The sequence below is a fragment of the Balaenoptera ricei genome, chromosome 14 (genome assembly GCF_028023285.1).
Source record: "Balaenoptera ricei isolate mBalRic1 chromosome 14, mBalRic1.hap2, whole genome shotgun sequence".
Lineage (NCBI taxonomy): Eukaryota > Metazoa > Chordata > Mammalia > Artiodactyla > Balaenopteridae > Balaenoptera > Balaenoptera ricei.
The window spans coordinates 12,242,402-12,256,517 of NC_082652.1; the positions used below are offsets into that span (position 1 = coordinate 12,242,402).

The 14,116-nt window shown below is 43.0% G+C and overlaps 1 protein-coding gene across 2 annotated transcripts in view; it reads left to right on the forward strand.

Moving 5' to 3' along the window:
* Nucleotides 1-1,875: 1,875 nt before the first annotated feature.
* Nucleotides 1,876-14,116, forward strand: part of FBXO21 (F-box protein 21) — a 37,466-nt gene continuing 25,225 nt past the window's right edge. Inside the window, exons 1-4 of one of the 2 annotated variants that reach the window (XM_059894985.1) lie at nt 1,876-2,185; nt 3,067-3,202; nt 5,128-5,222; nt 11,648-11,769. In XM_059894985.1, coding sequence (XP_059750968.1) covers nt 1,947-2,185; nt 3,067-3,202; nt 5,128-5,222; nt 11,648-11,769 — 592 coding nt within the window. In that variant the 5' untranslated portion in view covers nt 1,876-1,946. The remainder of the gene's footprint in view (nt 2,186-3,066; nt 3,203-5,127; nt 5,223-11,647; nt 11,770-14,116) is intronic. The other variant, XM_059894986.1, reaches the window with a different exon arrangement.

Genomic DNA, 14,116 nt, shown 5'->3' on the forward strand with positions numbered 1-14,116 from the left:
AGGTGACCTTAGGATGAACTTGGAAAGAATAAACTAGGGAAAGTGTGATCAGGTCCTCTTACTTTTTAAGTGCATGGTAATTTACAAGCCACCATTAATCTCAGAAGCATGTATACGATGAAATGTTTGGCTGTATATAAAAGGGTGGGATTTCTCTCTGTCTTTGCAATCTCATTAGCAGGTTACCTGTGATGTGCATCACCATCTAGTTTAATGCTTGTTCAACAATAAAACTGTTCTCCTTCTTTCCTAGGGTTTGGGGAGGATTTTCTGGATTGGCAGGAGAGTTTAATTTTAATTTGTCATTGAAAAGAAATCCATAGTCGTTCATAAGAATGTCTTACCAACCACCTGTGCAGCTGTGGGGGTCTGCCTTCCACTTAACAGGCTGCAAACCTTACCGAGGTCTGCGTGTCACCAAGGCTGATATTCACATTCTCAGGGCCAGGCCTGAACTGGTAAGAGCCACCCTGGAGACGTGGATGGGGACAGTGGCTGAGGAGACAGAGAAAGAGATAGATTTGAGAAATATTAGGAGTGATCTTTTAGAAAAGAGAATTGCTTTCCTGTTCCCACAAAAAAGTTTCTCTGAAGAAACTGAGGCACAGAGAACTTAACCTCTGTTGGGCATTTGAATACAGATAGTGTTTCCTAGCACACTTTAAGATCTCAACACTTTTTCCAGGCCCTGTGGGATCTTGAAAGCATGCAGTGCTTGAAAGCAGAGAATCTGGAGCTACCACCTGATTCCAATTCAGAGTTGCCCGGCTGAGCCCTTCCCCATTTCCTGACCTACAAAATCAAGAGCACAAAAACAAGGTTGTTTTCAGCTCCTAGACTTTGTGTTTGTTTCTTATGCAGCAACAGGAACTGATGTATATGTATTGTTTCATTTAATAGGAAGATCTATTGTTATCCCCATTTTATAGATGTGGAAATGGAGGCTTGGATATGTTATCCTCTATGGGGCATTTGGATACAGAGGGTGAGGGAAAGAGAGGTCGCAAGGATGGCAGCAGGTTCCAGTTTTGCAGGAACGGAGGGATGGTTGGCCCTTTCCAAGGCAGGAAACTTTGGGAGGGGGCAAGGTAAATTACGGGAGGTGGGGATGAGGGAGAGGGGGTGAGGACTTTGAGCTCCTGGGAGGCAAGGACACTGTCTTATTCACCTCTGTATCCCCAAGGCACACAGCCCAGGGCCTGTCAGGAAACTAAACTGAGTTGGAAAAATAAACAGGTGCAGGCATGTAAGTAAGAGAGCGCCCACCCACAGGTGAATGGGAACTCCTGTTTGGAGGATTCAAATCCAGGTTCGACCACTTTTTGTCTCTGTGACTTTCAACTAGTGACTCCCACCTTTATGAGCCAGGTTTTCCTTATCTGTAGGACGTATATAAAATATGGTACCTATGGCAGAGGGCTCAGATGAGGCGTCCTTGAAGAACGGATTTAGAGTGCTTGGCAGGGCACCCGCTCATGAATATTAAGTTTGTTATTATTACAGCATACTGTTTAGCATACAGTCAAGCAGAGTCAAGTGTATCTGGATTAGAATCTAGGACAAGGGACTCCCAACAAGTCCATCTATCTCCCTGAACCTCAGTTTCCCCACCTGTAACTTGGGGAGAAGAACAGTTCATAGGGTTATTAGGAAGGGCCGACGAGCTCATTGACAGGAAACGCTCCGCACACATAATAAACATGGATGCCACTATTATTGTCCATTCACAGCTTCCGGGCCCCACCGCGCTGTTATTTTCCAAAACGCATTTCCTTCCCTTGGCCACAGCTCAGCCCTCCGAGAGCAGCTGGGGCCGAGGGGGTGTGGCCACGGGCGTGGGCGGGGCGGCCCTGGCGCCCACCCCTCAAGGCGGGTGGGCGGAGCGAAGAGGGGTGTCCTGGCGCCCGCGCGCGCGCGCGCGTGGCGGCCCCAGGTACGCGGACAAGATGGCGGCGGCAGCGGTCGACAGCGCGATGGAAGTGGTGCCGGCGCTGGCGGAGGAGGCCGCGCCTGAGGCAGCGGGCCTCAGCTGCCTCGTCAACCTGCCCGGCGAGGTGCTGGAGTACATCCTGTGCAGCGGCTCGCTGACGGCCGCCGATATCGGCCGCGTCTCCAGCACCTGCCGGCGGCTGCGCGAGCTGTGCCAGAGTAGCGGGAAGGTGTGGAAGGAGCAGTTCCGGGTGAGGTGAGCCCGCCGCCCATGCCGCCCGCGCCCCCGCTCTGCGCCCCCCGGGGCCCGGGCCTGGCCGCCCGGAGCCGCCACCTCCCTGCCCGCGCGCGGACCCCACCCCCGCATCCCACCCCCGGACCCCTTCCCGCGGACAGACAGACAAAGGCCTCCAGGCCGCCGGCCCCTCGGTCCACGCCAAGCGGACCCGCCGGTGTCCAGATTGCGCATTGGGAAGCGCCCAGCAGCCGGGCCCTCCATAAAGGATGACGACCGTGGTATCACGGCTAATCCATCATGCGCGCTTCTTTTGTGCCCGACTCTGTGCTAAAATGTTTACACGGACCGGGTGATGCAGTGCTCCTTACAGCCCTTTGAGGAAGCGGGCGCATCATCCTCTGGCTGTTGGCTGAGAGCACAGATTTCGGTGTGGGACCCGGGATAAAATCTGGCCCTGGCGTACTCGCCGTGCGACCTTGGGGGTAGCGACTGCCCTTTTTTGAGCCTCTTTCATCGACTTTAAACGGTGTTGATTAGACCTATACCTTTTACTGTGGTGATTAGACGAGCTGATGTATAGGGAGCACTTACGGAGGGCCCGGCTCTTAGGAGGCGCACACTTAATGTTAACTGTGATTGTCATCACTATGATAGTTGTTGCTCCGACTGTCCGCATTTTATAAATGGGGAGTGGAAAACACAGTATTCATACTGCTACGCCAAGGTCACGCCGTGAGCCAGTGCGTGCGTGCCGGGTGGAGATTTGAACTGGGTCCATCGCCAGGGCCCCTCTGACCCCTAAACCCAACCGCTTTCCCTGTTTTCCAAGGCTGCCTTTGATTCGTGTTTGTCTGCCTTTGAGGCTCTGTTAAGCTGAGGGGGTGTTTCTCTCCTTGTAGGTGGCCTTCCCTTATGAAACACTACAGCCCCACCGACTACGTCAATTGGTTGGAGGAGTATAAAGTTCGGCAAAAAGCTGGGTTAGAGGCCCGGAAGATTGTAGCCTCCTTCTCAAAGAGGTTCTTTTCAGAGCACGTAAGGATCTGTTGATGGAGCTCTAGGCATTTGCGTGGTAGTGGTGTCTGCGTCTGGGTCTGTCGGCATTAGCTCATCCAGCTCTTTTTGCCATCTCCCTTTTCAGTGCTCTCACAATCCCTTCCTCACTTAGATGGCTGCAAGAGTCATTGTGTCCTTTTCCTCCTATCCAGCAACGTGAAGCCATTTGTCCCTGCCAGCTTTACTTTTCTAAAGCCAGAGAGAATGGGGGGAGAGGGGGAGGGAGAGGGAAGGCATCACCGCAGCGCTATGTGGAGGGAATCCAGATCAGCATTGTTTCTCTTTAAGTGGGTTAAACATATATTTTGCAACCTCCACATGATTGGGGGTATTATCCATGATTAAACACTACAGATTTCACCCAGTTGTTTTCCAGAAGCGTTGCCAAAATTAATATGGTTCTTCTCTCTGGCTTTGCAGGTTTCTAACCAGTAGTGAACTGCATTATTTGTTAAGGTAACAGAGGATTAAGACATGCCTAAAATCAAGACATACCTGTAAATCAAGAATTATTACTCCCTCAATTAAATAGTCTTGTATTCATTGTCCCTGGAAAGTTATTTTGTTTGTTTGTTTTTTAACATTGCTGAAGTGCGTGGGTTGGTTGGTTGGTTGGTTTCCCTTCCACAAAATATCTCACAGAAGTTTCTGTATTGGGTCCTGATTCTTAACTTTTTGTAAATTCTGGAAAATAGTCCACGCTAATATTTTAAGTTTATTTCTGATCGGAGGTCTAGAAATGGAGCCAGTCTGATTTATTTTACTATCCTGGTTTACTGACGATTAATTCCTATTTTTAATTTTAATTACTATTACTTAATGGAGTTCATACGTTTTGAAATGTTTTCAAGGCTTTTCAAGTTTTGAAAGGGAAAATTTGAACTTTGGACAAATTTGAACTTATTCCCCTATAGAGAATAAAACTAGATATTTCCTAGTATAATTCATTTCTATAAATGTTTGTTCATGTTAGAATGGACAGAATTTATGTCCTACTTTGGATAAGCCAGATGCTGGCTAAGAGCATTCATAATCACAGGTATTCCATTCTGGTTTAAGTGTGTTTGCACGTACATGTATGTGGGTGCTGGATGTGTTGGATGCACTTGGACATGGGCTGCTGGTTTGCTACCTCCACGTATAGTCCAGCTGGTTTTGTATGCATACTTAACAGCCTGTGCCTTTGTCTAATAATAATGCATTGGTGTGGTTGTTCCCCAGCTCCCTCTTTCCCTGTACCTCTGCTTGATTAGAAGCGTGTCAAGGACTTTGAACATAACAGGAGTATACTTAGGATTGATCTGTGGGTGGATGATTACTTTGGCTCGGGACCCTTGTATTCCTGTGTTCTCAGCATGCACACAGGTTGACAAGAAATTTCCTGGCTACTTTCAAAAAGAAAAGTGGGAGAAGTAATAGAATTTTAAACCAAGGGGATCTTAAAGCTCATTGGTTACCACCACCTCATTTTACAGAGGAGAAACATGCCCAGTCGGTTAAGAGTTGCCCAAAGCACTGGACTTCTCTCTCTGGCCCTACACTCCTAGGTGAATACAACGTAGACTGCACAGAATAGTTATTGTGAATTAGGAGATTTTTGTATTTCTAGTCCTCATTTCAGAGCTATTTTTCTTCACATTTCCGATGTGAGTTATCACTTTCAGAAATTCCAGTCTTTGAAAATTTAATTCATTTACAACTAACAATTATGATCTGAACAAATTATTGTTACTCCACATGTTCCTTTCCACCTCTAGTGGGTGGGTGGTGCAAGATAGTGTGGGAGAGGTGTTACCACTTCCATGGAAATGAGCAGCTTTGTTTGCAACTCAGATTTGTGTGTGAGAGTGACAACAACATTATTACTCGTTACTGAGGCCTCTTTGTGTGTGTCTTCTTCATAGGTCCCTTGTAACGGTTTTAGTGACATTGAGAATCTTGAGGGACCAGAGATATTTTTTGAGGATGAACTGGTGTGTATCCTAAATATGGAAGGAAGGTAAGCTGTAGTTTTATCAGGGATTTTGTTCATTTGTTTGTGTGTTTTAATAATAATCCCAGAATTAATTGCTGTAATTTGTGTGTGGCTGAACTGTGGTACACATATTTCCAAATATTTCGTGTTACATTCATGTTGCCATAGTTATATTTTTGAAAAAGTCTGTGTATGTAAGGTAAATACACCAAGACAATTGATATTTAAAGAAATGGTGCAAAAATCCTTTTGGGAGAATTAATATTTAATCCTCCTATGGGTCAAATACTGTGCTCTGGGCACTTGTATCTGTATGTCATTTGGGTAATACAGATTATCTTTTCTTTGTTTTCATCTCTTCATCTACCACCGCCAAATTTGCCTGTCGTGAGTTGAATTAAAAAAATAAAAAAAATTTCTTACGCATGTCTTAATGTAATGGATAATTATTATTATTATTTTTTTTACAATTTATGAATTCTGGTAAGCGGTAATCTTACTTTGGCGACGAACATTATAGATATTTGGTTGAGCCTTTTATCTCTCCCGATTAAGAAGAATCCATTATCTCTTGGTTGTTGCTTAAATTTTTTTATGCCTTATATTTTCTGCTGTGAAGGTTAATTTCCAGTTTACCTGAAAGATGACTTGGCTTCCAGCTTAACTGACCTACGAAAAAGATTTTCTGCTCTAAAAGTTCTGGAAACTTTACTAGTGATGGAAGATAAGAGTGCTAGTTTAACATCTTCCTTAAGAGAGATTATTGTGAAATGTCTCACAAACAGGGAGCAAGATGTTTTTCTTGTTGTTTTCAAGGGGGTTTAGGAGAGAGAAATATCTATCAGTGGAACAGCTGTGGGGAGAGGTAGGATGTGTCACTATTCTAGGCCTTGGATGAGTTCTGATGCAGAGGTCATTTTTCTGTTTCTATTTTGGTTTATCTATAAATGAATTGAAGTGTGATCTAATAGTCAGTATTGTGCAGCCTTAAAAATAAAAGTCGACCTGTCTTTTTTACATACATACACATAAACTTTTAAATACATAAATGTTATACATACTCAGTTTATTGGTTGTTTTGGGTTTGGTTTGATGTTTAGTGCAGACTTTTTTTTTTTTTTTCTTATTTATGTTGTTTTTTTCTTTCCTCCCTTCTCCCTCCGTTTGCACTGCCCTTCCCTGCCCCCACTCCCGTAATTGATGATGACAACCTAGGTTGTATGCTTCCATGCTAATATGATATACATGCGGATGGAGGGGGATCATCACTTTACAAAACTGAGGTCAAATAATAGGTACTTTGCGGTATCTTTTTTTCCTCATTCAACATTACCCCGTGGAAATCTATCCTAATCAACTGGTAAAAATCAAATTCACTTTTGTTAATGGCTACATACTGTTTTGTAGTATATACCATAACTTATTTAATCATCCCCCATTAATGGGTACCACTTTTTTCTCCATTTTGTGACTGTGGAGGGTGGTGTTTCTAGTGCTTTCACTTCTGAGTATTAGATTCCTGGGGATGGGTTTCCTAGGTCAGACTATAGAATGTTGTTTGAAAAACATAAGAGATAACATGTCCTTGAATAAGAAGACTTGCCATCATGAAAATGTTGATTCTTCCAAAATTAATGCATAAACTTAGTGCTGTTCCAATTAGGATCCAGCAAGAGTTTTGGGAGGGGAGCTCTGTGTGTTTTAAATGGATAGTATTGTCATAAAATATATACAGAATAGTAAATTCACAGGAGCCAGAAAAAACAATTTTTAAATAATCACAATGGGAAACTTGCATCACTAGATATTAGAACATATTATGACACTACCTGTTATCAAACAATACAATATTTGAATAAAAATAGATAGCTACATCAGTGGCAAAGGATAATTCAAATTCATGTCCCAGCATAACAGATAATTTAATAAATTTAAACTCAGAGGGGAAAAGATGGGTTATTTAATGAATGGTATTGGACATAACTGAATATCCATCTGGAAGAAAGTAAAACTTGTGTCATATACAAAAATTAAATTCCAAGAGATTAAACAACCTAAAATTTAAAACTATCACAATGAAAATCCTTCAAGAAAATAGGAGACTTCATGTACAATCTGGGGATACCTCCTTAACCAAGACTGGTAATGCAAAAGCAATTAAAAAAATAAAGACAAATGATTTTGCAATTAAAAAAATAGACTTGTATGACCAAAGAAACCATAAACAAAGTCAATAGAATCCTTAAAATTTCTAAAAAGAAATTGAAAAATGTTCAAAGGATAAGGGGATGACATTCTCAGAAGAGCAAGTCCAAGTGGCTGGCAGTCAAGTAAAAAGACCTTTAAGTTCACTCTTCGAAGAAATGTTAAATAACAATGAAATATTGCATTTTTCCTTATCAGATTGGTAAAAAAAAAGACTAAATATGCACAGCCAGTAAACGTGTATATCATTATAGTCTTTTTAGAAATTATCATAAGTATGTTACCCTTTGGCCTGACAAGTATTTTGAACCTAAAACAGGGTTGTTTTTTAATAATAGGGAATAGTCTCATGTTTGTAAATATTTGGGGATGACGGTTTTCATGAAGGACCCTCTTTGTATTCATTCCTGGCAGATGCTTGTTGTTTGGATATGGAAAGCATAGGAATGAAGAAGGGTAGTTGGTGCTAAGGCACCAGTCCCTGGGTATTTGAAAACAGTTTGCATTTATGGTGTTCTATGTGGTCTTAAAAGAAGAGTACATCCTACAAATAAAGATTTGAAGCAACATATTAAAAGGGCATACACTATATCTGGGAATATTGACCCAGAATGACCAGCACTGAGACATATTTCAGTAAAACTACTAGATTTTAAAGACAGAAAAGTCCTTTGGGGGGGATCCAAGCAAAAAAAGACAAAGCCACTTATAAGGGAGAACAAATCAGAATATCATTAAACTTTTCAACAGCAGTACTCTCTGCCAGAGAAAAAAAAGAGTAACACATTTAAGATACCCAAGGATGGAAAATGTCAGCCAAGTATTTTTATATCCGGCCAAACTGACTTCCAAGTGTAAGGGCTATGGAAAAACTCATCCACTTGAAAGAACTCAGGGACTTCTGAGCCCTACCTGAAAAATATGCTAGAAAATGAGCTTCAGACAACCAAAATAACCAAAAAGACCCTGATACAAGAACTAGTGGTGAACATTAAATACATATTTACTTGTAGAATTAAATCCAAGTGACAGTTGATAGGGGAGAAAGTATTGTATGTGATGTCTGTAAGCCCTGACAGTGCAGATACAACACAGCTGTCCAGAAGAAATGAGCAGAGGACGGGGGAGATCGTGAACAAAATATTTAGGTGTTTTCAGGAATCATCAAGGTGATAAGAATATTGGTCTTGTTATTCTGAGGCTGGTGTGTGTGTGTGTATAAAAGAGAGCGAGATGTAGAATAAAGCAGATGAGTGATTATGTGATATTCTAATTCATCACTGCTATCCTGAAGAAGCAGGATTCTCCTGGAGGAAAAAAGATATAGATATAAAATAGAAGAAGGTAAAAACTGTATAGTTCTGAATTTGAATTAGATGTGTCAGTATGAATTCATGAGGTATTTTATGTTTAAATAGGTGTAGGTATATGTGTGTGTGTGTGTGTACACACACTTATACACTAGACTTACTATCTGCCCACTGAAAAGGTCTAGAAACAATAAACCAACCTAGTAGAAATGATCATTCCTAGCACTCAGATTGTGGTCTTCATTCTACTTCCCATCAAAAGCAGCCAGAGTTCTTGGAGAAATAGCTGATTCTAGGTCCAGAGCAGGAAATGTAAAAGATGACCTTGGAAGCCTAGAACCAGGTAGCAAGAAAAGTAACAGTATTTCATGTCAGAAGTATTCAGGGGCCAACGTGAGGAGGCTTCCTGTGGCCAAAGATGTAGTGATTTGAGCATCACTGTGAACAGTAACTAGAATGGGTGGAAATACAGCAAATACGTTTAGCTCCATGAGTTCATACTAATACTTAACAACAACTAATCGGTCACCTCTGAAGGATAATAACAACCCAAATTATTATTTTGGAAAATGATAAAAGGAAAGAAGTGAACATTTATCCTGCCTTTTCCTACATACTATGCCGCTGGGGGACCAAATAGTAGATGAGGGGAAATTATTCTTTATAGAAGTATTCCAGCTAATAATTAAAAGGGATGGCTGCATTAGAATATCACCACTTTATGGCCGCTAATGAATTAACACACCTGGGCCTTTGAGTAGCAATGGCTGCTGACATCACAGAGACAATCAAGGCATGATTGCCTCCTTACGGAACTCACTACCACCTATGAAGTCGTCTTGCCAAGTAAATGGAATCTGAATCTGATCAAGCCTCTACGTCCAATTTACAGGAATTTAGAAGACAGAAGAACATGTTATGCTACACCATGTGGATGCAGTCAACAAATTCCAGGCTATGGGAAAGTACAGGTCAAACAACCAGGTTTCTTCAGCAAATAATATACAAGGGGAAAAAAGATGAAGGGGGATCCTGTGAATTCAGAGACTTCAAAGCGTCTAAACAGACTAGTCCGGAGTGTTTAGGGTTACACATCTGCAAAAACTCTAGAGGAAAGCGAGGTGGTGATGACCGTGGAGGTGTGGATTGTGGTCACTGTCATGGGTTGGGGGGGCCCATGGAGAGCTTCCGGGGTGTCTGCAGAGTTCTGTTTCTTGGCCTAAGTGGTGGATACAAGGGTGTTTGCCTTATAATAATTCATTAGGCTATTCATTTGTTTCATGTGATTTTCTAGATTGGTATACTTTACAACTCAAAGGTTAAAAAGCTAGTAAAACCTAGCTCTGCTCATTTTCACTTACTCCCTGAAGACTGGAGAGTCCTTTATTTATGAAGCCAGGCCGATAAGTTAATCATTGATTGTCTCCCTCCTACTTCCTATAATCCCTGTGCATATTTGGGAGATCTGATGAAGAATTTCAATCATTCAGCAAGTGTTTATTGAGCATCTGCTGTGTGTCAGACACCATTCTAGGAGCTGAGGATACAGCAGTGAGCAACACTTAAAAAAAAAAAAAACCTTGCCTTCATGGAGCTCACACTCTAGTGGAGAAGAGCGATGCTTAACAAAGTTAAGATATTAATTATATTAGAAAATGAGAAGTGCTGTAGAGACATATTAACCAGGGGAGAGGGTGAGGGAACGATGGGGGGGGGGCGGTACAATTTTAAATAGAATGGTGGGAGAAAGCCTTACTCAAAGCGACATTTCAGTCAAAACCTGCAAGGAGGTGAGGGCACAGATTGCAGATCCCCAGGGAAGGAATGTTCCAGTCAGGAGGAATTGAGTGCTAAGGCCTAAGGTGAACTCCAGCCAGGTGTGAGGAAGGAACGGCCGGGAAACCAGCATTGCTGGCGGCTGGACTGGGTGGGGAGGGTGATACAGGAACTGAGGGCAGACAGGTGACGGGGCGAGCGTTTAAAGGACCTTTCAGGTCATCATTAGGACTTGGCCTTTTATATAATTTGATCGAGGTGGAAAACCATTGGAGAGTTTGGGGCAGAGGATTTTTGTGCTATGACTTAACATGTCACCTGGAGCCCTCTGGCTGCCATGTCGAATGTAGACTGTGAGGGGCAAGGATCAAAGCAGGAAGCTGCTATGATACAGACAAAAGAGGATGGTGGTTTAGATGAGTTGGACGTGTTCACATTTCTGATATGTTTCGACGACAGGACTAAGCATAGGTGGTGGACTGAATATGGCTGTGAGAGAAAGCAAGGAGTCAAGGATGGCTCCGAGGGTGTGGCCTCCCTGGGTGGTGGAGTTGCCTTTATCTGAGATGGGCGTGACTCTAGGAGGGGAAGAAAGTTCAGGTCTCAGATGCTGAAGTGGGATGTGGTTGTAGCAGTCGGATATACAGCTGTGGAGTTTAGGGGGAAAACCTGTTCTGGAGAATAAATTGGGGGGTGTCAGTATGGATGGTGTCTGAAACCTTGAGACTGGATGGGATGGCAGTGAGTGTAGAAGGAGAAAGGCAGCAGCCTGAGGCCTGAGTTACCCCTGCCAGGGTAACTGAGCGGCCAGCAAAGCTTCCAAACGCCTTTCTCCCGTCTCCTGAGACTCACCCAGCTCCCCTGACTTTTCACGTTTCTCTTTCATTTCCTGTTAGTAAATCTGAAGCCAAATGGATAACTGTTTCTTGAATTTCAGCACAGCTAATTTAGTGTTAAATTACAAATGCCAAACCCTAAATTGTGCTGTCTGCTTCCATGATAATAAGTACTATATGCTTGTGAGCCAATTACACTTTTCTTGTTAAATAGACTCTTAACGTGGTATGATTAGTGTGAAGTAAAAAAATGGATAATTGAGAATTTTAATATCTTAATTCTTATTGACTCATTGCTTGTTTGTTTGTTTGTTTTTTCCAGAAAAGCTTTGACCTGGAAATACTATGCCAAAAAAATTCTTTATTACCTACGACAACAGAAAATTTTAAATAATCTTAAGGCTTTTCTTCAGCAGCCTGATGACTATGAATCATATCTTGAAGGTGAGACTTCAACATTGATATTTTGATAGGCAGCTGAGTTGTCCTTAAGAGCAGCAGTGAAAGTGGCCCTGATGGAAAAGCAGTGGAAAAGTAAACTGTGCTACATGGGCTTCTGGAGGTTGGGTTGTATGGTATGATCAATTAGGTAGGCAAAACGATTACATTTAGAGCTAAGATCTGGTCAAAATCTTTAGCTGCCAGCTAAAGAGACAGTGTTTACTAAAGATGCACCATCGGGCTTCCCTGGTGGCACAGTGGTTAAGAATCCACCTGCCAGTGCAGGAGACACGGGTTCGAGCCCTGGTCTGGGAAGATCCCACATGCCGTGGAGCAACTAAGCCCGTGCACCACAACTACTGAGCCTGCACTCTAGAGCCTGCGAGCCACAACTACTGAAACACGCGCGCCTAGAGCCCGTGCTCTGCAACAAGGGAAGCCACCACAATGAGAAGCCCGCGCACCGCAACGAAGAGTAGTCCCTGCTCGCCGCAACTAGAGAAGGCCCGCGCACAGCAATGAAGACCCAACGCAGCCAAAAATAAGTAAATAAATTTAAAGATGTATCATCGGTTCAAAGCATGAGGCTGACATTTTAGCTAATGAGGTTAATTCCCTTTCTCTCTAAGCTTTGAAGCCTCATTTCAAATCAGAAATAAATGTGTCCAGTTTTGTCTCCATGTGACCTCAAGCAAATCCCTTAACCTCTCTGGTTGGAGTTTAATGAGGACAAAATGTTCTTGCACGTCAGTGAGTCTCCTTGTCCATAACGAGAAGTGAGTGGAAAGAAGTCCAGTGGACAGGCAAGATGAAGGGAAGAACTTTCTGTTCCTACTGAGTTGAACAAGAACAAAATGTGACTTCATTTTTTAAAAACTATTTTAAATTCCTAGCATATTACACAAACACTCCCACAAGTTATGGTTATGAAATACAGATACGACTCTTCCTTCACTTTCATTCCCTACTCCCAGCAACTTACCCAATTCGTTGATTCTTTTTCCTTCCCAGCGTTTCTCAGTCGTGTCTCCGTTCTGTTCTTGGTCTCACGCAGGCCGTTGCCACCTCTCCCAGCAGCAGCTTTCTAAGTGATACTTGCTTTCATGGGCATCGCCCCCTCCTGCTCTCAAGTCAGCCAGCGTACAGTGCCGGCCTAGTCTGAAACCCAGCCTTTTCAGCACTCCATGTGAGCCTGCGACGTGGCCAGCTGATTTCCTTTTTTAAATTAAATCTCTGCCTGCTTTCAGTGCCCTCCATAATTCAGTCAGGCCTTTCCCCATCACTCTCTAAAATGTCCCATTTGCTCCAGCCAGGCCACTGTCCTCACTGGTGCCATACGCATACACCTGGCTTCACTTCCTCATTCGTGATATCCCTTTTCCTTAGAATTCCCTCCTAAATCCTACTCACCCTCCAAGTTCATTTCAGGTTTCACTTGCATTAAGTTTCCCTGATAACTGCAACACTTGCAGATTTTACTGCCTCAGACCTAATACAGTAGCAGTGGCTAGTAAACCCTATCCATCCTTTCTGTTTCCTGTGTGTACAGGTTGTTTCTTTAATAGTCACCGTGTTTCTTGTGTTCCTTGTCCTTATGTTATGATCAGGACATACTCCACAGTGCGTAGCACAGATTCTTATTGATTGATCTTGCTGATTATACCATCCAGAAGGACATGAAGTATCTGCTTCAGTTCATTAAAATAAAATACCCTCACCACCCTGGAATCTTCACATACGCATCCCGGAGTTACGAGGCATCTTCTGTTTATTCCACAGTCAAGAATAACTTGACAAGCTTTATTTATGAAAACAATTACTTCTCTTTCATCTTTCAAATATTAATATTATAATTTTCAGCAGCCCATTCACATCAGTGCTGTGGACATTGGGTAGCTGTTGAAGGTTTTTAACTAGTTGAGTGAATAGAAATTGTCTCCAAGGTTTTGATCCTTGGTGACCAACTAGAATCATCTGATGCCATTGACGAAGTCTAAGAAGCAGCAGTTGGATAGAACAGGCTGCGGAGCTGTGCAGCATAAATCCCTTCAGCCGACAGGTGGGGAACTGAGTCCCGAGGAGGCCCAGGTGCCAGTCCCTGGCTGGTGGCAAAACTGGGGCTGGTGTCCAGGTCTCTTGATAACCCACTGGGGTGTAAGTAGGGGATCCAGGTCCCGAGCTGGTTTGAGATCTCTTGAATTTAAAGTGACTCTGCAGCTTCCCGAGTGAAAACGTCCTATAACAGATGAGCAGGTTAGCCCACTGGGTCTCGGATTAAAAAGTAACCTAAGGTGGTGAAGAGTAGTGATTTTCGAGAGACAGTGTCTCTGGTGTGCTCTGTACAACTTTT